This window comes from Panthera onca (assembly GCF_046562875.1).
Source record: "Panthera onca isolate mPanOnc1 chromosome E1 unlocalized genomic scaffold, mPanOnc1 haplotype 2 h2.Chr16_ul_7, whole genome shotgun sequence".
NCBI lineage: Eukaryota > Metazoa > Chordata > Mammalia > Carnivora > Felidae > Panthera > Panthera onca.
This window is the reverse complement of record NW_027675821.1, coordinates 656,489-682,131: the sequence shown is the minus strand read 5'-3', so window position 1 is coordinate 682,131 and position 25,643 is coordinate 656,489. Positions and strand designations below refer to the sequence as shown.

At 40.6% G+C, this 25,643-nt stretch overlaps 1 protein-coding gene and 1 long non-coding RNA gene across 8 annotated transcripts in view; one reads left to right on the top strand and one right to left on the bottom strand.

Annotated features, from left to right (window-relative positions):
* Positions 1–25,643, bottom strand: part of LOC145715182 (leucine-rich repeat-containing protein 37A2-like) — a 45,159-nt gene that overhangs the window by 1,518 nt on the left and 17,998 nt on the right. For 4 of the 7 annotated variants that reach the window (XM_081794856.1, XM_081794857.1, XM_081794858.1 and 1 more), the window contains 8 exons: positions 19,125–19,196; positions 18,487–18,561; positions 10,552–10,670; positions 6,534–8,518; positions 6,047–6,151; positions 1,817–1,866; positions 231–285; positions 9–151 (listed from right to left, as the gene is read on the bottom strand). In XM_081794856.1, coding sequence (XP_081650982.1) covers positions 9–151; positions 231–285; positions 1,817–1,866; positions 6,047–6,151; positions 6,534–8,518; positions 10,552–10,670; positions 18,487–18,561; positions 19,125–19,196 — 2,604 coding nt within the window. Of the gene's footprint in view, positions 1–8; positions 152–230; positions 286–1,816; positions 1,867–6,046; positions 6,152–6,533; positions 8,519–10,551; positions 10,671–18,486; positions 18,562–19,124; positions 19,197–24,212; positions 24,253–24,368; positions 24,541–24,747; positions 24,819–25,643 lie in introns of all 7 variants that reach the window. The other 3 variants (XM_081794862.1, XM_081794860.1, XM_081794861.1) reach the window with 2 other exon arrangements.
* Positions 12,121–24,818, top strand: LOC145715184 (uncharacterized). Its single transcript, XR_014137205.1, has 2 exons — positions 12,121–12,203; positions 24,782–24,818. It is a non-coding gene; the product is annotated as an uncharacterized LOC145715184 (long non-coding RNA).

Here is a 25,643-nt window from a genome sequence, read left to right as displayed (position 1 = left end):
TCACGTACCCTAGTTCCATGTTGAAAATCTCATCTTCATCAGAAGAATCCTTGTCGTGTAGCTTCTGTGCCATGTTTTTCTTGCGTGTGGCATTGAGAGGTCTGTACATGTCCCTAAGCCAAAGTGGCCGCCTTCTCCAGAAAAAGCCCTTCTAGAAACCAGAAAGGACAACGTTAGGTCTGTTTCCCCTGCCTTCTCCAGCCACGGTACTTTATCCTCCTCAGATTTACCTGATTGTCACTTTCCTCTGAGCATCTCTTACGCAGCAGAGATCCAAAGAAGCCCCTGGAAGGAAACACACACACAGACAATTGGTGATTCGTACCATTTTCCGTGCCTCTCACAATGTATTTCTCCAGTCTTATTAGCAAGCAAAATCAACACAGACCTGGGATCTCAGAAATAATTCCATACATGCTGGGCTTTCAGAATTTTCCTGTGTCTGTCCATAATGGCCCCACAGTGTCCCTGGGAGACCTTTGTATGTAACTTGACATGAAGTATAGGCAGGATTTTCACCCTGCTCACCTTCTGGCCCTTGGCCAAGTGCCCTTGTGCAGTCAACAAACTGGGTGACCACACGGCAGAAGCACCTAACTCTCTCCAGAAGCATTTTACATCAGTCCCCGCCAGGCTTAGCCTCACAGGCATCATTTGCTGGTGGGTGGGGAGGTGTTTCTATTTTCCTAGCTGCTTTACCTTACAAGATGAATCGCACCGAGTGAATGCCTGAGTCCAACCAGCAGTTATCTAGCTCACTGACTTTCACACTGCAGGCAGATGAGTGAGTGAGTCGTGAAATCACCTGAAAACACACGGCTAGCGCTAAAACACAAAATACTCTTTTTGAATACAAACGGAATAGGGGATACCTGGGTGGCTCAGTCAGGTGAGCAGCCCAAGTCTCGATTTTGCCTCAAGTGATGATCTCACAGATTGTGACATTGAGCCCTGTGTCTGGCTCTGTGCTGATAGTGTAGAACCTGCTTGGGATTCTCTCTCTCTCTCTCTCTCTGCTCCACCCTCCCCCCCAAATAAATAATAAACTTAAAAAAAACAGAACAGAAAGAATCAAGAGTGTATGGTAAGTTTGTTTTAGAAGGTACTTATGTCTATACGGTATGTGTGCACTGAGTTGTGACATAAAATGCAGTTCACAGCCCAAGAACAGTGTAGTCAGAGACGTGCCCAACTGGAAAGGAACCATCTTCTTTCTGGTTCTAGTGGTACTAGTGATACAACCGTCCGGCAAGACATCTTCCTTTTCTCCTTCTCCATCTCATTATTATAAAAGGAAGAGATAAATGATTATCTAAGGTCTCTCCCAGTTCAAATTCTATTGGGTCTGGATAAAGGGAATGGAGAGCGGGGCCTCGAAAACCAGAAGGAGGAAGAAGGAAGTTTTCCCCCTACTTTACGGGGGGGACTCATGTATTCTACCCTCCATCATGCTTGAAGACTAGCGCCTTCACCCCACGACTTTTGGCCCTCCCTATCCCTTCTCCAGAGCCTCTGAGAAGGTCTGTGGCCAGGCCTGATGCCCACCGCCAGCGGGAACGGGTCTGAACATTTCCACCCCCATCCCCCCACGATCTTTCTTTAAAGGTCTAGTGAGCAGGTGCTCTGTGCCAGTCCCATTCTAACTCGGGTTTGGCTGGGCAGCTAACTTTGCTGGATCCAGGCAAAGCATTAGGCCAAATATGTATTCTTTCTGCCTTTGGTGATTTCCTGGCTGTAAGACAAGGGGATTGAAATAGATGAGTTTGAAAATCTAGTTCTAAAATTCTACTTTAACGATTGCCAGACTAATATTTACCTTGAGCTTCCTTCTTTACCTTCCTTGGCTGCTGTTCTATGAGAATAAATCTGTTTTGGAAGAAAACATGATCACAGTTACCCATCACAATAACCACTCCCTCCACATCTTTATTCATTCCTTTGCATTTTAGGTCTTATCTACCCAGTGAGATGATAACTTTTCCTAGGACAGGAATTTGTTGAATAGTCCTTTGACTCTTCAATAACACCTAACTCGTGTGCAGCTGGTAATACATTTTACTGACTGCCTCAGATAACATTCAACAGGTAATTCCTAATAAAAATTCTTGGGAGGAGGAAAAGAAAAGTGTCTACCAGAAACCTAAACAGCAGCACTGTTTTAAAATCAAGGACAAGAGTAGGATGTCTGTTATCACTGCTGCTATTCATTGGTGTTGAGGGGGTCCTAACTGATGCACTGGGAAAAAATGGAGTCGTGGAAAGGAAGAACTAAGATGTATTTGCATACGAAATTACAGACAAACTAAAAGGCCCAAGAGAATCAACTAAAATTTTATTGGAAGAAACATGAGAATTCAGCAAGATGGCTAGATATATATAAAATCAAGAGATCAACATGTAAACCTCAATGACTTTCCTATGTTCCATAAACAATTAATCAAAAAACGGAAGAATTATCCCATTTACAATTATCAGTAAAAAGGCATAAAGTACCTAGGAATAAACTTAGCAAAGAATGGGTAAGACCTATGAGATGAAAACACTAAAGCTCTTCTGAAGGACATTAAGAAGAAACAAATACGTGATCTGAGACACCTTTTTCCTGGAATAGTGTAAAGATGTCAGTTCCCTTCAAATTAACCTACAAATTCGAGGCAATCCCATTCAAATCCCAAGACAGTTTTTTAAACAAAAACTGGCCAGCTGACATTTGGTAGAGAAAACGTGCAAGCATAGCTACAAAATGGATGAAAAAGAAGATCACAGAGCAGACGTTAAAATACGTTCTTACAGAGCAACTGCAGTTAAGTATGTAGCGTGATACTGATACAGGAAAAGAAAACCAGGTTGATAGAATAGAGTCCAGATAAAAATAGTATTTTGGATCCATGAAGAAAGAATGAACCATTCAATAAAAGATTTTAAAGTAACTGGATCTTTATGCAAGGGAAAAAAGTTAGATCCCCTACCTCGACCGTACCAAAACACCAAACAGATTCCATACAGATTAAAAATAAATAAATCACAACAAATATTATAAGAGTACAGAAGAAAATATCAGAGACTATTTTTATACCATGAGGCGAAAAGGCCTTGTTAACGAGACCCATGTCCCATAAGCCATGAGGCAGATATGGTGACGGACTGTCCACACCTCCTGTTCATCGTAGTCCTTGCCCCCTTGATCCCCTGGATTGTTTGTCCTCTTCCTGTTGATTTATAAAACTCTCTTCATATGAAATATATTAATCCTTTCAAGGGCTTTCACTGAATTTCAATGTTTCAAATATTTGTCAGTGTTTTTATCGTGAAGGAGACGGAACAGTGGGATAGGAGCACAGGCTGACTGCAGGCACAGCTGGGTTCTGCTTTGGATTTTGCCACAGTGGCCTTAAGCTGATCCCCTTCTATGTAGGAAAGAAGGATGGTGATATCATCCTCACAGGACTGTGGGGATTAAATCAGATGTCTGGTTTATTCCAAGCAGAAATCAGACAAGACGATCAAATCTATCAAATGTTTCTGCATGTGGTATCAGGTCACAAAGCTTTTTCTCACCACAAGATTATAAAAGTATTGATTCTATTTTCTTCTAGTACTTTGATGGGTTCTTGTTTCTCTTTTTTTACATGTACTGAAATATGTTTTTTTAAGGTGAGAAATAGGGATCTGTTGTTATTTTCCTCCCAAATAATTAAGCAGTTGTTCTATTACCATTTATTTATTTTCTTCCACTGATTTGAATACTAAAAGGTAACATTTCAATGTTTATTTATTTATTTTTGAGAGCGACAGAGAGAGAGAGTAAGAGTGAGAGAGGCGCAAAGAGAGAGAGACACACACACAGAATCCAGAGCAGGCTCCAGGTTCTGAGCTGTCAGCACAGAGCCCAACACAGGGCTCGAACTCCTGAACCATGAAATTATGACCTGAGCCAAAGTAGGACGCTTAACCAACTGAGCCACCCAGGCGCCTCTAAAAGGTAACATTTTAAAAGTCCTCGTCACCCACGGATCTGTCTATTGCTGGACTCTGTAGGCTACTTCACATAAATATTACGTTGCATTATTCCTCATTGTGAAATTGACACAATGCCTCATCTCTTCCTTTGAACATCATTATTGTCCACTACAGGAAAAAAACTGCATGGTCTCTGACCTCAAAAAGTGTATCATCTAAGTAGGGAGAGGAAATAATGAAACCACATAAAAAAATATAAACACAAGGTTAAACCACATAGGAATTTAAAACAGCAATAGGAGTTTATAGAACTTCCCAAAAGCAAAAGGCTGCAGGCCACCTCAAGATGCAGAGTACTGACTGGACAATGGCCAATGATTTCTCTTCCCAGAGGTCATGGTAAGTTGACCCCATGCTAGTTCCTAGGCTCTTAGGCTGAGAAATCAGACTCTGATCTCATCAAGAGAGAACACACTTCTTTCTGCATGGAGGCAATATCACCTTACCAATGTCACAGGATTGATCAAAATCAGAATGTCAGGTCATGACTTGACAATAAGGAAAACATCCATTCCACAGATAGGGCATCTGTGTCCACATGATTGGGCATCACCTCCTGTGGAGACAGGCCTCTGTGGCACACTGAAGTATAATCAGAAGGCTATTTGGTGAGAAGAGAAGTGGAAGAAAAGTAATTAGCTGAATCCAGTGTTTCATGGAAAGGACGGAGGTAGCTAGATCCATCCATCTGCCCCGCGGGCACAGCCCGGCTGGTGGGCCTGACTCTCATCTGCTGCCTGAGGTGCCATCTCTACTCTTAGGCAAGGCTAGGTGGGCACTGCCCATGTTGGTCTCTTCCTCACCATTTCTATGCTTTTACTACTGACCAACCCTCCAGAAGACAGACATGTTTCTCCTTAGCAGTTAATACATCCAGTCAGGTTTTACTCAAATCTGATAGACCAGGAAGCCTTACATATCTCTGCTCTGATCCATGACCTTGATATTTCTCTCTTGAGGAGCTGCCTTTTAACAAACTGTTTAGCATATTTTTGTTATCAGGGGAGGGGAATGCGTCACTGTAGACCCTAAGAAATGGTGACAATCTCACAGAAGGACTAGGTCCAGGAGTATTACAGTATTCGGGGAAGGCTTTGTGAAGAAAGATGAACTCGAGTTGGCTTTTGAAGGCTCACGGGACTTCCACCAGCAGAGTGAAATAAAGGAATTTCAAGTGGGCAAAGTCACCAACAAAAGTAGGAATGGGCATGGTCTGACTAGGGGATGGTGAGGGGCTGTTTTGGCTGAAATGGAGGGTTGCCATGACAGATGGCAATATATATATATCTATCTATATATATATAGATAGATAGATAGATAGATATAGATATAGATATATAATAAGCATATGTATATTTGAATAAATATATTGAATATATATTCAATTCATACATAATTGAATAAAAGGTAAACAGGCAAGCTCCAGGAATAGGCAACTGTAATTATGACACGCTCTGAGTAGCCTGATGCAGGATTTTAGCTGCAGGGTTTTAACTGAACCTGTTTACACAATGCCTTGCGAAGTGGGGGAGAGAGCTGTAGGCACATCTAATTAATCAACAAGATGACACTTTTATCTCTAAGCCATGCCCTTTCTTCCAAGATGACTGATAGCTCCATGAAGGTGAAGACTATTTCTCTCTCATCATTTTAGCCAACGAGGAAAGAAATCAGTGGTAGTAGGAGGATGACTGGTGAGTGCATCGAATCGACATCATTTTTTTGAGTTGAAGAAATTTTACTATCATGTCAACTGTGGCCTTCTTAGACCTAATGTCTCAGAACAAGCTAATGGCTTGTTATCTTGGTTACAATCCACAGATGTCTCCCGGCAGTGGGGTTCCTTTTAAAATCCCTGGAATATACTTTGCAATAAAAGGACAAAGCATATCTCAGTCCTCCAGACTGAAGAGGGATATCAAGTCGTGATAGGTGGGAAAGTGGCTTTGATTTTCAGTTTGTGGGTTCTGAATCTATTATAAAGAAGGAATATAGTCTGGGAATCTGAACTAATTGTTGTCCTTACCTCAATGAGACAGAACACTATGATCAAAATCATCACTACTACAGTCACAGATATTGCTAAGATGAGTTTGTTGTTATAGCCATAGCCTGGAACTTCTTTTGTGAGCTAAAAAAAAGGGAAAGAACAATTTTTTTAGAAAACAGAGATAGGATGAAAGTTAACTATTCTTTAACGACTCTAAAACCCCATTCTTTCCGATGAATCGCTTATAGGTTCTTAAGGAATATACCAAATCTAATGTGATATGTAATCTTAATCATTAGCATTTTCTTCAAGACTTGATGTATCTTGTATGTTAGGTCCTCTTTTTGTCTCCTCTGGGAACAGCGGCACTGTTTCCTAAATGAGCAAAGTGGCAGATCACTGCCTTAGCCAAAATTATGTGGCCAAGACAAGACCCGGACTAGGAGCCCCTGGTCCTTGTGCTTGGGTCCATGTCCTAAACCACCTAAATGTCGAGACCCCACATTTGGGGATTTATCCTCACCTCCCTTGACTCCTGCCCTCTCTGTTCACTCTGGACTTCTGTGCTCTCATTGATATAATTCTCATTTTTCCATTGGTCCGTATCCCACTCTGCCTTGGACACCTTTACTTCTTGCTGCTCGCTGAGAAGCTTCATCAGGAGGCCTGTTCTGGAGATGAGCTTGGCACAGGCCAGCTGCACCTGGGTCTCAGAGCAGTCCATTTTCAAAGTCCGGATAACATGAGAAATGAGCCTTCTCACGTCATTGCTGGGGATGAGGGACTGTAGCTGCTGGTTTAACTGAATTTCAAACAGATCACCTGGGGACGAGAGCTTTGACACAGTGAAGCCTGTGGCTTTTGGGGGCAAGCCAGTGCCCGCATTGTGGTATTCCCGTTGTGTATCATTGGTTTGTTTAATGGTCGGCATAGAGTTGTCTGCAGTAACAGTAGAATTAGCAGTGGAAAGATTGTTACGGTCTGTGAATTCAGGGAGGGTTTGTTCTGGCACAGTAGTGTTTCCTGTAGAAATATTTTCTTCAGAAACATTTTGGGCAGTAGTGTTCTCTACAGTAGTGTTTTCTCTGTAAGTTCCTGAAGGAGCAAATAATTCTGGAAAAGGATTTTTCTGAGGACTCAGTTCTCCCGGAGATGAAAAATCCTCTCGTGAAGGGGAATTTATGAGGCTCCTGACTGCAGAGGATGGAGGCCTCTTTGCAAGCAGCTGTCTATTACTGAGTGAACTTTCCTTTCTGGACTTTCGATTCAGTTTGGCCTTGGGTGTTCTGTGGACCACACGGGAGCGACTTTTATGAAAGTGGTGTGTCTTTCTGGGGAGTGAGGCTGGTCTGAAAGGCTTCATATTTCTAACTCTAGCATTTGCATCTTCTAAAACAAAAATGGTGTACGTTAAGTCTTTTGATTCTTTTTTCACGTCAGGTGGGGATTTTGGAGCGGGGGTGGCAGAAGGCCTGCCCAAAGAGTATTGCTTCAGGAAAGAAGAGACCGCTGCCTTGTGCTCATCTACGAACGAAGGCTCTGTATTGAAGGAGCTTCCCACTAATTTGCTGGGCCTGTGCGCCACGGGAAGCTCCCCTGGGGATGGTCTCCTGAGCCTTCTTTCCTTGGGAGCGGGGGTGGCAGAAGGCCTGTCCAAAAAGTATTGCTTCATGAGAGAAGAGACCGCTGCCTTGTGCTCATCTATGAACGAAGGCTCTGTATTGAAGGAGCTTCCCACTGATTTGCTGGGCCTGTGCGCCACGGGAAGCTCCCCCGGGGATGGTGTCCTGAGCCTTCTTTCCTTGGCCATGTTCTCCACAGATGGCTGGGCGCTCTGTTTCCTCTGGATGTTCTGACGTCTCAGTTCTTTTAAGTGCCTTTTCCGTATGCCCTTTGGGCCCTTGATGACCTTGTTCACTCTCAGGAACTTTTTCCCCACACTCTCAACCTCGTCTAGGCTCTTCTCCTGCGGTTGGGCAGTTTCCAATTTCTTTGGAAAGATTTGACGTTTAAACTTGGGACCTAAAAGGCTGGAATGTATAAGCATGGCCATTTTTTCTTTCTTTTTCACGTCATCAATTTTTTCCTGAATTTCTGCATCTACCAAATTTTCCAGAAAGTAGAGTTTTCTCAGTTTATTCTTGTAAGTTGAATTGTTGGATCCAGGTTTAAGAGAAGGGTCCCCTGTGTCGTTCATCGAGTGACCCACGGGCTTGTCTCCCTCTTGCACATTTGAAAACAGAAGTTTAATGAACGGTAACAGCGTCGATTCTACGTCTTCTAGATTGCCCTCCGAGAAATAAGGCAATATGTAATTCAGTGCACTAATGACATCACTTTCGTCATTGAAGTCTAGCTGCTCGTTCATAAAGGCTGACAAACTGACACGATCTATGTCTGAGGACGCCTTCTCTGGCTCAATAGTCAGCTCCGTGCTGGCGCTCTTCTTTCGAGCTGTCAATACCTTCATGAATGATCCCTCTGCCTTCCTTAGGTATACTTCCTGATCTGTCGAAGAAGAAGAAGAGATGAGTTCTGATAATGGAAGACTGACAGCACAGCTCTTTGTCAATGCACAGTCATACGTCCCAGTCAAGCAAATTAAGAATCAGCAAATACTCGAGCGCCATTTAGAGAGGAGACGAACTCAAACTTGGACCCACGATTGGCAACAACAAAAGGACAAAAAGATGTGTTTTGAAAAAGTAGCTATTTCCTCAGAACATTCCACAGTGTGAATAAGTATATTTAGAGTTATTCCATTGGTCCCTAAGGGCCGATTGCCCAGGCCTCAAGAAAAGCCAAGGCCGGAAGATACTCGGCTAAACTGTGTGCAGCTCTAGTGCGACTCCTGGCATTCACATACCCCACCCTGTCCTGCTTCGGGGGCAGAGGGAGCGCGAGTCTTCCTCCTTCTACGTCTTCAGTGGGCTTGAGTTCTTGCTACCATCACATATGCACGGGACAACACCCGTCACCAGCAGGCCCTCATCTGGACACGCCCTCTCCGCCCACCCACCAATTCCTTCGCTTGGTCCCTGCTCCCATATATCGCACCTCCCGTAACATAAGCTCTAGACAGAAAAAACTAAACACAAGACCCGCTAAGTCCACCCTGGTTCTTTGCTTAAATTTGGGCAGAGATGTGGGGTATAGGTTAAGAGATTTTCCAGCTATGAGAGAGATGCCACTGTGGGGCATTCAAAAAAATCAACGGAATGATACTTGAGGTTTTAAAATGCAGAAGGGATAAAGAAACTTTGGTCAAATGCCTACTTTGCTTTCATTTCCTTTCATTTCCAGATTTCTAGCTTTACTGAGAGAACCATCCAGAGCTTCCAACTACATGAAGGTCAAGCGTACAGCTTGTGTACACTGAACAGCACTGTGCAGCTGGGTTTTTCCAGAAGAATTAAAAGTATTTTTAGTGGTGCTGGTGAGAATCGGAGGAGGAGGTGATAAAGGTCACGAGAGAGGAGGAGCAGCGGGCTGGCGGAGCGCCCAAAACGGGAGAGGAGACTCGAGTGCTAGGCTAAGGCACCTCTGATCTCATTTTTCCTCGCCTGTCAAAGGAGATAAAAAAAAAAAATGCCTATTCTGCCCACCTCTAAGGGAGAAGGGAGTAAGATAATTGGTAAAACATTGTTTTGGAAAACAAGCAACACCACTTATAGAAGTAGCAAAGTGTAATTTATGCTGTGCCCTAGACCATTGACAGGGACCCATATTCAAGCTATCCAGGTGCAAAAGCACATTTTGGAAGTCACCAAGTTAGTGCCAATAAAACCTAAGAACAGAAAAATACCTAAAAGCACCTGTGTTTTGGATAGAAAAGCTTAAGATTCAGAACAAGAGTTGGACAGCCCAAGAATAGAAGAGCCCTCTCATCTGTTAGAACGGTTGGGTAGCAGCTTCTGGTTAGGGCACAGAAACACAGAGGCTCCAAATAAAACTTTTTCAGAAATCAGCATCACTTGTACTCTTACACACTTATAAAAACAACAAAATAAACAAAAAGGTATCTCCACCTGTCCTATAAGACAAAGGGCACCTGAGACCTAACGCACGTAAAATCAGCTTATAAGCTGTGATGCACTATGTGAACAGGTTTTCATTTGGGGGTGGGTAGTTGACTTAATAATGTAACTGAGAATCTGACTTTTAACAAAGGAATAGTTCTTAGAAATTTAGGGATCTGAACTCTGAATGAGTAAAAATAATGCAATGACATCATTAGTTTAAAAATTTACCATTGTTAGGGTGCCTGGGTGGCCCAGTCAGTTAAGCATCCGACTTTGGCTCAGGTCATGATATCACAGTTCAGCCCCGCATGGGGCTTGCTGCTGTCAGTGTAGAGCCTGCTTCGGATTCTCTGTCCCCCTCACTCACTCTCTGCCCCCTCCCAGCTCACGCACGTGCATGCTCTCTCTCTCAAAAATGAATAAACATTAAAAAAAATTATCATTGTTGATTAAAAATAAAAGTTAAACCACAAATAAAATAAAAATTTACAAATTTATCATCAGGCAATTAGGACTTACCACAACGTGTGCCATTTGTCAGACATGCACTGTCACAATGTAGCTTGACTGTCTTACAGACAACCTCAATAGTATTTTTAAATTGGCAGAGACAGCAGGCCATACGGCTAGGTAAAATCCTATAAATGGAAACACAGACAATTAAATTAGTGGTAAAGGAGTTACTCGAGCAGGTAGAAGAGGCGGGCCAAAGTCATCACAGGGCTGTGCAAAAAGGAATTCTTGAGGCACATGGCCTGGATGGTTGGGTAGGGACCAGTTGGCCAACTGCTGCTCTTGAATATTATAAATACACAGATAGAAGGACAGAGGTGCCCAACGGAAAGGTAAGGATGACATGGGGTATGGTACCCTTAGAATGAGATAGAGATTAGAACTGGGTGACACTGATCAGTAGTTTAATACACAGGTAACTCCTTCCAAGCCAAAAGTCTCACTTCGGGTTGAGAGCACACAGAAAGAGGGTAGACTTCTAAGAGTTTGAATAAATCTGAAATATGGCCCATACTGAGGATAAAAAGCAATCAACTTTGGCTCAGGTCATAATCTCGTGGTTCATGGGTTTGAGCCCCACATCAGGCTCTGTGCTGAGAGCTCGGAGTCTGGAACCTGCTTCAGATTTAACTTCCTCTCTCTCTACCCCTTCCCTGATCACTCTCTGTGTCTTAAAAATAAACAAATGTTAAATTTTTTTTTTAAAAAAGCAATCAATCAAAAACTAATCCATAATCTACACAAATGCTACAATTAGCAGACAAGGGCATTTAAAAAAGTTATTATAACAGTATTTCATATATGGAAAAAACCCCATGCCTCTCCTTAACTCAATGAATTGTGCAACAACTTCAAGTGGCCTAATATATGTATACTTAGAGTCCACGAAGGAGAGGAGATATAAAAAAAATTTGAAAAACTAATAGCCCCCACATTTCCAAATAAGTAAACCCTATAAACTCACAAATCCAGCAAGGTCAATGAAATCTGAGCACAACATGGATTAAACTACATGTTTAGTTTAATCCATTAAACACGGATAAAACTACACCACGGCACATGATAATCAAACTGGTCAAAGCCAGCGATAAAGAGCAAATCTTAAAAGCAGCCAAAGGAACAAAACCACACATGACACACAGAGCAACAAAGATATAACAATGACAACATATTTCTTGTTGGAAATAATGTAAGCCAGAACTCGGTGGGGCAACATCTTTCAAGCAGTGAAAAGGAGAGGGGGACCAAATAGCTATCAAGCTAGAATTCTATACCCAAATCTTTCAAAAATAAAAGCAAGACAGACTATCTGAGACATACAAGAGCTGGAAGAATTCATCATTAGCAGGCTTACACTGTAGAAATGCCAAAGGAAGTATTTTTTTAAATGTTTATTTGAGAGACAGAGAGAGAGGGCACGTGCAGTATGCGTGTGCAAGGGGGAAAGAGCACTGAGGAGACAGAGAATCCCAAGCAAAGCCCAACGCGGGACTTGAGCTCACAAACTGTGAGATTATGACCTGAGCCAAAATCAAGAGTTGGATGCTTAACTGACTGAGCCACCCAGGTGCCCCTAAAGAAAGTATTTTTAAGCAGAAGGAAAAGGATAGCAGACGGAAATGTGGATCCACACAAAGGAATGAAGAACATTAGAACTGGTAACTATATAGGTTATGATTTCACTTCACTATATGTATGTATATCATTTCACTATATGATTTCACTTATATGTAGAATCTCAGAAAAAAACAAACAAACAAGGGGTGCCTGGATGGGCTAAGTCGATGAAGCATCCTACTCTTGATTTCGGCTCAGGATCTCAGGGTCGTGAGATCGAGCCCTGTGTCAGGCTCCACACTCAGCATGGATTAGATTAAGATTCTCTTAAGATTCTCTCTCTCTCTCTCTCTCTCTCTCTCTCTCTCTCTCTCTCCTCTGCCCCTCTCCCCAACTTGTACACTCTGACTCTAAAATTAAAAAAAAAATACACCAAAAACCATAAGATACCTAGGAATAAACCTAATCAAAGAGGTAAAAGATCTGTATGCTGAAAACAATAGAACGCTTATGAAAATAAATTGAAGAAGACAGAAAGAAATGGAAAAACATCCCATGCTCAAGGATTGGAAGAACAAATATTGTTAAAATGTCTATACTACTCAAAGCAAACTACACATTCAATTCAATCCCTATCAAACACCAGTATTTTTCACAGAGCGAGAACAAACAATTCTAAAAGTTGTATGGAACAAGAAAAGACCCCGAATTATAATGTTGGGAAAAAACAAACAAACAAAGCTGGAGGCATCATGATTCTGGACTTCAAACTGTATTACAAAGCTGGAATCATCAAGACAGTGTGGTACTGCACAAAAACAGACACATAGATCAATAGAATAGAATAGAGAACCGAGAAATGGAGCCACAAATATATGGTCAACTAATCTTCGATAAAGCAGAATATCCAGTGGAAAAAAGATAGTCTTCGCAATAAATGGTGTTGGGAAAACTGGACCGTAACGTGCAGAAGAATGAAACTAAACCACTTTTTTACACCATACACAAAAATAAATTCAAAATGGATGAAAGACCTAAATGTGAGACGGGAAACCATCAAAATCCTAGAGGAGAACACAGGCAGAAACCTCTTTGATCTCAGCTAAAGCAACTTCTTAGTAGAGACATGTCTCCAGAGGCAAGGGAAACAAAAGTACAAATGAACTACTGAGGAGTGCCTGGGTGGCTTAGCGGGTTGAATGCCTGACTCTTGGTGTTGGCTCAGGTCGTGATCTCAGGGTCGTGGATTGAATCCCGCATCAGGATTCTCTCTCCACTTGAGATTCTCTCTCTCCCTCTCTCTCTGCTCCCCCCCATGCATACATGTATGTGTGTGTCCATGTTCTTAATTAATTAATTAATTAATAGGGGCACCTGGGTGGCTCAGTTGGTTAAGTATCTCACTTGGCTCAGATCATGATCTTACAGTTCGTGAGTCTGAGCCCCGTGTCAGGCTCTGTGCTGACAGCTTGGAGCCTGGAGCCTGCTTCAGATTCTGTGTCTCCCTCTCTCTCTCTGCCCCTCCCCTGCTTGCACTCTGTCTCTCTCTCTCAAAAATAAACATAAACAAACAAACAAACAACATTTTTTTTAATGAATTATTGGGACCTCATCAAGATAAAAACCTTCTGGGGCACCTGGGTGTCTCAGTCGGTTAAGCTTCTGACTTCAGCTCAGGTCATAATCTCACGGTTTGTGAGCTCGAGTTCCGCATCGACTCTCTGTTGACAGTGCGGAGCCTGCTCAGATCCTCTGTCTCCCTCACTCTCTGCCCCTACCCCACTCTTGTGCTCTCTCTCTCAAAAATAAACATCCATGAAAAAAAGATAAAAAGCTGTACAGCAAAGGAAACAATCAACAAAATTAAAAGGCAACTGATGAAATGGGAGAACATATTTGCAAATGACATAATCTGATAAAGGGCTAGTATCCAAAATATATAAAGGACTCAACACCCAAAAAATCAAATACATAATCCAGTTAAGAAAAGGGCAGAAGACATGAATAGACAGTTTTTCAAAGAAGACATCCGGAAGGCTAACAGACACATGAAAAGATGCTCAATATCACTCATCATCAAGGAAATACAAATCAAAATCACAATGAGATACCACCTCACATGTGTCAGAATGGCTAAAATTAATAACTCAGGAAACAACAGATGTGGAGAAAGGGGAACCCTTCTGCGCTGCTGGTGGGAATGCAAACTGCTGTAGCCACTCTGGAAAACAGTATGGAGGTTTTTAAAAAGTTAAAAATAGAACTACCCTACAACCCAGCAATTGTACTACTAGGCATTTAACCAAAGGATACAAAAATGTTGATTTGAAGGGGCATGTGCACCCAATGTTTATAGCAGCACTATCAACAATAGCCAAAGTATGGAAAGAGCCCAAATGTCCATTGATGGATGAATGGATGAAAGATGTGGTATATATATACAATGGAGTATTACTTGGCAATCAAAAAGAATGAAATCTTGCCGTTTGCAACTACATGGATGGAACTGGAGGGTATTACGCTAAGTGAAATTAGTCAGTGAAAGACAAAAATCCTATCACTTCACTCATATGATGACTTTAAGAGACAAAACAGATGAACATAGGGAAGGGAAACAAAAATAATGTAAGAACAGGGAGGGGGACAAAACAGAAGAGCCTCATAAATATGGAAAACAAACTGAGGGTTACTGGAGGGGTTGTGGGAGGGGGGATGGGCTAAATGGGTAAGGGGCACTAAGGACTCTACTCCTGAAATCATTGTTGCACTATATGCTAACTAATTTGGATGCAAATTTTAAAAAATAAAAAATAAAACAAGGTAAAAAATAAACAAAAAATAAACAAAAAACCAAATGAATGAATAAACAACAACAAAAAAGAGAAAACACTTGTAAATACGGAGAACAAACTGGGGATATGGACAAAATGAGTGAAAAGGGTTAAGAGGTACCAACTTGCAGTTATAAAATAAATAAGTCACCAGATGAAAAGTACAGCATAGGGAATATAGTCAATAATACTGTAATATACTTATTGTGGTGAGCATTTCATAATGTATATAATTGATCACTGTGTTGTGAGCATTTCATAATGTATATAAAAGATCACTGTGTTGTACACCTGAAACTAATTTAATATTACATGATCTATATATACTTCAATAAAAGAGATAATTGAGGGGCACCCAGGTGGCTCAGTCAGTTAAGCATCTGACTTCAGCTCAGGTCATGATCTCATAGTCTGTGATTTCAGGCCCCACATCAGGCTCTGTGTCTACAGCTCAGAGCCTGGAGCCTGCTTCAGATTCTGTGTCTCCCTCTCTCTCTGCCCCTCCCCCACTTGCACTCTGTCTCTCTCAAAAATACAAAAATAAAAAAAGATAACTGACTATTTAAACAAAAAAAATAATATGGTGTGCTAAAAGTAAAATGTATGAAAACAATAGCACAAAGGTCAGGAGGGGAACAATGGAAGTACACTATTTATTGTAAGGTTCTTATACTATTCATGAAATCATATAATATCATTTGAAGATAGACTGTGATAAGTTAAACATGAACACTACAAACCATTAAACAGCTACTAAAATAACAAAACCTGAGTTGTAACTATTTATCCCCCCACCAAAAAATAATAAAACGTACTAAATCAACCCAAGAGCAGGAAGAAGAAGAAAAAGAAAAAGAAAAGAAACAAAGAACAGATGGGATACATAGAAAAGAGTAGACAGTAGCTTTAAATGTAAGCATATAAATAATTACATTAAATATAAATGGTATAATCACCTAATTAAAAGATAGAGTTGTCATACTGGATAAAAAAGCAAAAGCCAACTATATGCTGTCTATAAGATTCATCTTCAATACAAAGATATAAGTAGGTTAAAAATATGGAAGAAATTATGCTTTGCTAACACTAATCAAACGAAACCTTGAGTGGCTATATTTACTATAGGACAAAGTCAATTTCAAAGCAAAGATATTACCAGGGATAAATGAGGTTATTCCATTGTGATAGAAATGTCAACTATTAGAAAAGACATAACTTAAGAATTTATGTATCTGATAATAGAACTTCCAAATATATTAAGGAGAATAGGAAAGAGAGACACATAAGCACTCACTTATAGTTGGAGATTTCAATATCCCTCTCTCAATAATTGACAGAAAAAATATATAGAAAATGAGTAATGATACATCAGACTTGAAAAATACTACCAACCTACTTGACCTAGTTGACATTTATAGAATACTCCACACCAAATCAGCAGACTACATATTTTCTTTCAAGTGGACACATAATATTTATCAAAATAGGCCATATTCTCATCTATTACCAGAATTCATTGGCTATAAAACAAGCCTCAATAAATTTAAAAGGATTTCAGTCATCCAACATATTGTTCTGTGACCACAATGGAATTAAATAACAAATTAACAGATCTGTAAAATCTCCAAATATTTAGAAACTAACCAACACACTCCTAAGTAACCCTATTGGTCAAATAAGTCAAAATGGATATTAGAAACTATTTTGTACCAACTGAAACTGAAAACACAACATGTCAACATGTGGGATGTTGCTCATATAGTATTCATCTTCCCCAGTGTCCACTTTTAAGAAACTAGAAAAAGAAAAGGAAATTCATCACTGAGTAAGGAGAGAAAATGGAATGATAAAGATCAAAGCAGAAATTTTTGAAAAGGAAAACAAAAATAGAGAAGTCAGTGTAATGAAAAGGCACTTTTTAGAGAAGATAAGTAAAACTGATAAACTTCTGGCCAGATTTATCAAGAAAAGACAAGAGAAGACCAAATTATCAATATCAAAAATGAGAGGAATGACATCACTACAATTCTACAGATACTAAAAGGATAATAAGGGATTATTATAAAATACTTTATGTCAATAACTTCAAGATGAAATAGATTCCCTGAAAGACATGAACTACTCAAAAAAATAAAGTATGTAATTTAAGTAGCACTATTACAAAAATAAAATCTGTAGTTTAACACTTTCTCACAAAGAAAGCTTCAAGCCCACATGGCTTCACTGGTGAATTCTAGCAAACATTTAAGGAAAAAATAATGCCAATTCTGCACAAACAGTACTAGAGAATTGAAGAGAGGGGAATACTTCCCAACTCAATTTTAAGGCCAACATTCACCTTATGAAAAATAGATAAAGACATTAGAAGAAAGGATAGATAGAAGATCTCATATACTGCTGGCTGGAATGCAAAATGGTACATCCACTTTAGAAAACAGGTAAGCAGTTTCTTAAAAAGTTAAATATACACTCAGCATATGATGTAGCAATCCTGCCATTAGGTATTTTACCACCTGCCCCCCTCCCCCAATGAAAACATATGCTCACACGAAGACCTGCATGTAAGTGTTTTAAGCAAATTTATTCATAAAGGCCAAAAAGCTAGAAACAACTCAAATGCCCATTAACTGATGAATGCATAAACAAACTGGTATATCCTCACAACTGCAATACTACTCGGCAATAAAAAGGAAATGAACTACTGACATGTGCAAAAACATGGATGAGTCTCTGGGGTGCCTGGGTGGCTCAGTCACATAAGTGACCGACTTTGGCTCAGGCCATGATCTCATGTTCCGCAGGTTCATGTCCTGTATTGGGCTCTGCGCTGACAGAGCCTGGAGCCTGCTTCGGGTTCTGTGTCTCTCTCTCTCTCTCTCTGCCCCTCTCCTGCTTATGCTCTCTGTTTCTCAAAAATAAATAAACGTTAAAAAAGTTAAAAAAAAAAACATGGATGAATCTCAAAAGGATTATGCTGAAAGGATCCAATCACAGAAGACTGCATACTGTATGATTTCATTTATTTATTTTTTTTAATGTTCATTTATTTTTGAGAGAGAGAGAGAGATGGAGTGCAAGTGGGGAAGGGGTAGAGAGACAGGGAGACACAGAATCTGAAGCAGGCTCCAGGCTCTGAGCTGTCAGGACAGAGTCCGCTGCAGGGCTTGAACTCACAGACCGCGAGATCATGACCTGAGCTGAAGTCGGACGCTTAACTGCCTGAGCCACCCAGGTGCCCCTGGTATGATTTCATTTATAAGACACTGTGGAAAAGGCAAAACTATAGGGACAAAAATTAGGTTGGTGGTTGCCAGGGCTGGTGGTGAGAAAAGGGGATTGGCTGCAAAGGCACATAGGGGCCTTTTGGGGTGACAGAAATGTTCTACGTCTCAAATGTGGTGGTGGTTACATAACTACACGTTTGTCAAAACTCATCAAACTGTATGCTTAAAAAGAGTAAATTTTATACCTCAATAAATCTGACTTAAGAAAACAATAAAACAAATCTAAGTAAACAACTAAGTGAAAATACACATAAGAAAAATCAACTTACAGTGTTTCCAATTCAAGGGTCATCATGAGGAGGCTCTCAACTGTTGTAAGTGACACCTGTGTTGATCCCATGTCTCTGAAGGAGAAAGCCCAAACATGCGTGATTTGAACCCAAGGATAAAAATTCTGTACCTAAAAAGATACTTAACAACATGTGATTACTTCAATTCTGGCTTCTTTGTCAAGTCAGCTCAAGAGTTTTCTTGCTATGGACAATAATTTCAGAAAGCTCCCAATGAAGACATTTTATGTGCATCATCAAATTAATCACCTTGGTGCTCAACAGTACAATCCTTTTTACTCTTATCCTCATTTTCATTCTCAGTTGCATCCACCTCTCTTGATTAGTCTTTTTTTCTTTTAATATACACCTTACTCCACTTTCCACTTTGAGATAAATGGTATTTCTACCTACATCTACAAGTCCCATGTCTGTTATGTGTTCTTCAATACTACTCCTTCCTCTGCAGGCTATCTTGCCCATATACGTTTTTTCTTTGCTAATAATGCTTATTTCAATAACCCAGTTAAAATTTAAATTACGACTTTTTAACCAAAACGCAAAATACTTAATCTTTTGATGACAACAAAAAAGATCAGAAATCATCTCATGAGCCATGAGATTGTTGCAATACTTACAAATATTTTAATGCTGGCAACTTAAAAAGATAGGAATCTTCAACAGTTGACAGAGGGTTACGACTGATAATTCTGAAAAATGCAATGGAATTAAAATTATCTGCATTTCCAGTAATGACTACCATGAAAGTTTATGTTCATTTTGGGGGTATGGAACTGGAAGGTGAAAACTAATCATTTTCTGCCTTTGCCTATAAATCACCCTTAGATTCTGTAAAGCACTCTTCCTTTGGGAACTACCCAGCTCTCTGGACGATAAAGTGGAGAACAGAAAGAGGAAAAAAAATTTTTTTTTTTTTTACGTGGACAGCAAAGCAAAGATATGCCAAAGAACTTTTTGGGCTGAAAATCCTAGAAGTGACTATGCTGGTAGGAAGCCCAGGCTCTGTAGGAAAGACTGTTTCTAGTGTCCTCTATAATTCTAGGTGCTTTTCCTTTATCTCTAGAAATGTAAAAAATTCCACAGTTTAAAACACCCGGTTAAAGACAAAAATAGGACCAATTTCTCAGTTTGGGGGCCAAAGACAAAGGGATTAATCTAAGAGGAAATGGTGAAAGCTATACCCCCACCATGTGTATTCTCCTATGACAGCCTTTGTTAGGTGGCATATGATCCCGTTTCCTTATCCATCTCCTGGACTGCCAGCTCCTTGAGGGCAGGGACCATGCTCTATTGTCATTTTTGTCCCTGTGCCTGACAGAGTGCTTGTTATTTACTAGTTACTTAGTGAAGGCTTGTTGAATAAATAACATTTTGTCACTGTTTGACACAAGTTTTTATTCCAAAATGCCGAGTAGATTTTCTTCTCAGTTCTTTACAGCAAAAATAAAGTGAAGGAAACAGGAAGAAAGAAAAGAAAATCTGCCTTTAAGTTGACTCTGCTCAAGAATCATCACTGTACTTTTGCAAAATTATAAGGATAATCATCACAACCAATACTATTGAGCTATAGGGCATCTGTGATCAGCATTTCACATTTAAACCTCACAATAACCTTATGTGATAGATACATCATTACCCCATTTTACAAGTGAGGAAACTGAAGTACAGAGAGGTTGTATAATTTGTCCCAGTTTGTCAAGCCAGTCAAGAAGCAGAGCTGGAATCTGAACTCAGTTCTGACTCCAAAGCCTGTATTTAACTTGTATGAAAAAAAAAGGGGGTTTAAAATAGCCGTTACCTTAAACTTAACTTTGAGAGCATTAAATATAGAAACACTTTGCTGAACTTCATCTCTCCATCTGGGAGAGCTTCTCTAAGAATTACATTTTCTATTTTTATTCCTTTCCTCTAATCATCTCCCATGATTAAGTATTTAATTAGCCTGTGATCATTGAGACTTTAGAGATTTCATTTTTTATTTTTGTATTCTATTTTTTGAGAGAGAGAGTACAAGAGTATGAGTGAAGGAGAGGCAGAGGAAGAGAGAGAGAGAGAATCCCAAGCAGGCTCCATGCCCAGTGCAGAGCCTGACATGGGGCTTGATCCCATGACCGCAAGATCATGACCTGAGCCGAAATCAAGAGTCAGGCAGTTAACTGAGCCACCCAGGTGCCCTGAGACTTTAGACATTTTAAAGCCCTGTTACAGGTGAATCAGTGAAAATGAGAAAGGAAGGACGTCTGAAAATTCATCCTTCCGTAAAAGCAACAACAACAACAAAAACTAGCAAAAATGGTCAAAATCAACTTTCTCAGAACTTTGGAAATTTTAACCAATGGGCTTGCAGCAACCCGGAGAGCATTTATTAAAGAAAAAATTACTAATTTCTATGAGAACAGTGAGCTCTGTTGTTTTAACTTGTCCTCAACCTCTGCTCTCCATCCTGATGGTAGCCTTAAAAATTGCCCACATCCCAGGGGAACAGAATGGAGCTGAAGTTCCTTAAAGCCTCATTCCCAAGGAACAAACTGTCATTGTTTTACCTGTCTAGTGGGGTCCCTAAAAAACTTCACTTGAAAGCCTTGCCCTTGACCTCACTGAGAACTGCACAGTGCTAAAATAGCCTCTTCCCAAGGGGCATTTTTTGAAAACAATTATAGATAAATGTTTTAATCTGGCAGCTATGTGAGGCAATTGATAACAAGACAAAAAATAGCCTAAACAAAAAGCCTAAAAGGAAAAAGCTGAGAAATGAGATGTCCATAGGGACTTTGAAATGCTCCAACATCTTCCTGGGTAACTAGAAGACCACAAGACATATTCCTGGGAATGTAGAAAAAAAACCTTAGCACTAATAAATGAGTTCAGCAAGGTTACAGGACACAAGATCAATATGTAAAAATTAGCTTTATTTCTATACATCAGCAATGACTATTCCAAAAATGAAATTAGGAAAACAATTCCATGTATAACAGTACTCAAAAGAACAAAATACTTAGGAAAACATTTAACCAAAGAAGTGCAAGAATCACACTAAAAACCACAAAACGTTGTTGAAAGAAATTAAAGAAGATTGAAATAAATGTAAAGATATGCCATGTTCACGGATCAGAAGACAATAGTGTTAAAATGGCACTATACCCCAAATTGAACTGTGGTTTCAGTATAATCCCTATCCAAACCCCAACTGACTTCTTTCCAAAAATTGGCAAGCTAATTCTAAAATCTGTATGTCAATTCAAGGGACCGAGAATAGCCAAAATGATCTTTTTAAAAAAAAAAAAAAGTTTATCTATTCATTTTGAGAGACAGCGAGCATACACACCCGTGCAGAAGAGCAAACATGAGCGAGTGTGAGTGGGGAAAAGTGTGAGCAGGGGAGGGGCAGAGGGAGAAGGAGAGGGAGCATCCCAAGCAGGCTCCATGCTGTCAGTGCAGATTGCAACACAGGGTTCCATCTCACAAACCATGAGGTCATGACCTGAGCTGAAATCAAGAGCCGGCCACTTAACCAACTGAGCTACCCGGGTGCTCCAAAACGATTTTGACACAGAACAACAAAATGGGAAGACTCACATGCCCTGGTTTCAAAACCTACTTCAAAACTACAGTAATCACGGTGTGGTACTGGCAAAAGAACAGACATGTAAGTTGATGGAACAGAACTGACAGTCCAGGAACAAATCCTCACATTTATGGCCCACTGATTTTCAACAAGGGTGCCAACACCATTCAACGTGGGAAGACTAGTCTTTTCAAATGATGCTGGGACAACCGTATATCCCCATACCAAATAATGTAGTTGGATTCCTACACTTCACACCATATATAAATATTAACTCAAAATGAGTCAAAGACCTAAATGGAAGAGCTCAAGCTATAAAACTCTCAGGAGAGAAATCTTTATGACCTTGGATTTAGGCGCCAGTTTCTTAGACATGACACAAAAAGCACAACAAACCAAAGGAAAAATAGATAAACTGGACTTTATTTAAAAATAAAAAAACAACCCAAAACTATCATATGTCTGATACAAGTCTAGTATCCAGAACATCCAGAATATATAAAGAACTCTTAAAACTCAGTGAAAAGACAAATAATCAAATGTTTAAATGGGTAAAGGATTTGAAGAGACATTTCGCCAAAGAAAATACATGAATGGCCAATAAGCACATGAAAAGATGCTCAATGTCTTAGGTCATTAGGGAAATATAAATCAAAGCTACAATGAGATAGTACTCTACACTCACTAAGATGGCTATGATCGAACAGAGAGACAATGATAAGTGGTAGCAAGATTTGGGGAAACCAGAATCTTCATACATTGGTGGGAATGTAAAATGGTGTAGTCACTGTGGAAAACAGTTCGGCAGTTCCTCAAAAGGGTTAAATATAGAGTTACTACATGACCCAGCAATTCCACTCTTAGGTATGTACCCAAGAGAATTAAAAACATATGACCACACAAAAACTTGTACATGAATACTCATAGCAGCATTATTCACAATAGCCAAAAAGTCAAAATAATCCAAATGTCCAATAACTCACGAATGGATGAACAAAATGTGACTGGAGCACCTGGGTGGCTCAGTCGGTTAAGCATCTGACTTTGGCTCAGGTCGTCATCTCACAGTTCATGAGTTCGAGCTCTACATCAGGCTCTGTGGTTTTGGATCCTCTGTCCCCCTCTCTCTCTGCCCCTTCCCTGCTTGTGTGTGCTCTCTTTCAAAAATAAATAAACATTAAAAAAAGGAATGAAGTACTGAAACATGCTACAACCGGATAAATCTTGAAGCCAACAAGCCATGTGAAAGAAACTAGACACACATTTCTATGAAATGTCCAGAATAGGCAAATCCATAGGGGCAGAAGGTAAATTAGTTGTTGCCAGGGGCCTGGGAAGAGGGGAGAATGGGGAGTAAAGGCTGATGGGTATGGTATTTCTTTCGAGGGGGGCGATGACAATGTTCTGGATTAGCAGTGATTATTGTCTATCAAAGTATACCATTGGACTATATACTTTATAATGTTGCATATTCTATTATGCGGACTATATCTCAATTTGAAAAAAAAAAAAAAAAGAACCATGTTGTGATAAATAGAGAACCAGTTGCCAGAAGATCAAACACGTTAGTAGGTGGAGAAAAGGGGAGCGAAGACTCAAACTCTTCCACGCGGAGGTCAGAGGGAGTTAGCGGTGCGGCTGGGAGCCATGCATTTTTGTTCTTGCCTTGGAAACTCCCCTATTCTTCCTATTCCAGCCCCTTCTTCTACGTTTTTTCAGGCCCATTAACATGTCGGGTTTGTGTAACACTAGTTAATATCCAGTCAGACAATGTTATGAAGAGAAAGAACGTGAGTGTCACATGTCTGGTTAAACACAGTTCCTCAACCTTGAGGCTCCGAATGTCCTTTGGCTTTGAAAACATAAAAATGGCATTAATACCTACAAGCTTACTGGCGGGCTCTGTGCAAGTAACCTCTTCCACGTGTGTGTCTTCCCCTGCCCACTTCTCCACCCCCCCCCCACCCCGCCCCCCTGGCTCCCTATTAAGAAAGACTATGAAGAATTATGCAGCCAAAACAATTTAGTAGTTTGTTATCCTTCCCCCCAACTATCTCAGTGCTCTACCCCCACTGTCCCCCCCTCTTTCCTGGTAGCTCACCCATGGCCTTATACCCATCGGCTCGGTGCTTCCTCTTACCCAGGCAGCCCTCCTGCTGAGATGAATGCCCTGTGTTTATCTGTAGTGAAAACAAAATACAGGCCACTCCAAGTTATCCTATCTCCTCCTGTCTTTAGTGCCGCCTTCTCTTCATGGAGCTATTGTGCCCGAGCCAAGGGGAGAATGAGAACTGACCCGACAGGTTACATCTGCTGGACCGACAGCAATTGTCTTTCCACAGACTGCGATACGCACGAACGGTGGACGCTGCACTAGACATCATCTCCATTTCCGTTCAATTCCCTCATTTTACAGATAAAACGTGTGCTGACTCAGTCTATTGGCTTTTGGATATTCGTGGGCTTATCTTTATGGGAGTAAAACATAACAACAGTTATCCTCAAAGACTGTCTCATAATCAAAGTTGAAGAAATACTGTTCTAGATATTTTTTTGTTTTTTAAAAACTCTATCTTATTTGAAGAGGAAAACTCAAGTATTTTTGCAAAAGCTTTCCGTTGCAGAGCAACGGGACAGACTAAAGGTAGCTCACAAAATAAGGGAACATTTCTTACGTGTTATTTTTTTTTTCTCCAAATTCTTCTACAGAGGTCCAGACAGATGGGCTACGTTTCCTTTCTATTAACTGAGGAGACAGAGAAGACTTGAGGACTGAAGCTTGTCACCACTGTCCTGAATGTACTGAAATCCTAACAGCTTTGGCTGAAAAAATGTCCAAAGCAGGCAGTGAAAATACATTTCAAATAGGACAGACTCCAAACTCTCTATGCTGGAATCCCAAGGCATGGAGGGAAAACTGGCTCCTTGGAGGAAAGCAGTTGAAGAAATAAGTAGAGTGATCTAGACCCTATTCCAGTATGTTTGAAGTACTTGGGGATAGAATAACCCCTTTCCTTTATTCATCTACATAGGTCCATGAGCCATGAGAACATGACTCCCCATGCGAAGCTCCTCAATACAAGACATCTAACGGCATCACGTAGATCCTCTCTCAGGGGTTGGGCGGGGGGAGGGGCGAAGCCTAAAGAATCTGAAATGGTGAGCCCATGTTTTAATTCAAGTTCTGAGAACAGCCTTGAAGAGGAGTTTCTGGCAGTGAGGAACAGCCCAAGAAGCAAGGGCCCCGGAATCAGGCAGACCTAGGTCTGAATTCTGGCTGTCACTTCCTGGTGAAGGGACTTAAGTAACGAACGTCTCCGAGTCTTTTTAGCAGCATTTACCTCATAAGGCAACTTGAAGATTAAAGGAAAGAGCATGTGCAAAGCACCTAGCATAAGGCTGGGCACAGAGTGGGTGCCTAGCAGTGACGATGTGATATTTGCACCAGGCGGTGAGCAGGAAGCCTGGGGATGCCCATAGGTGGCATGGCCAGGAGCTCCCGAAGCATAGGGAAAAGGAGCTCCCTGCTCGAAAGGTCCTATTCCAGTGAGAAGCTGACTCCAAGGGACGA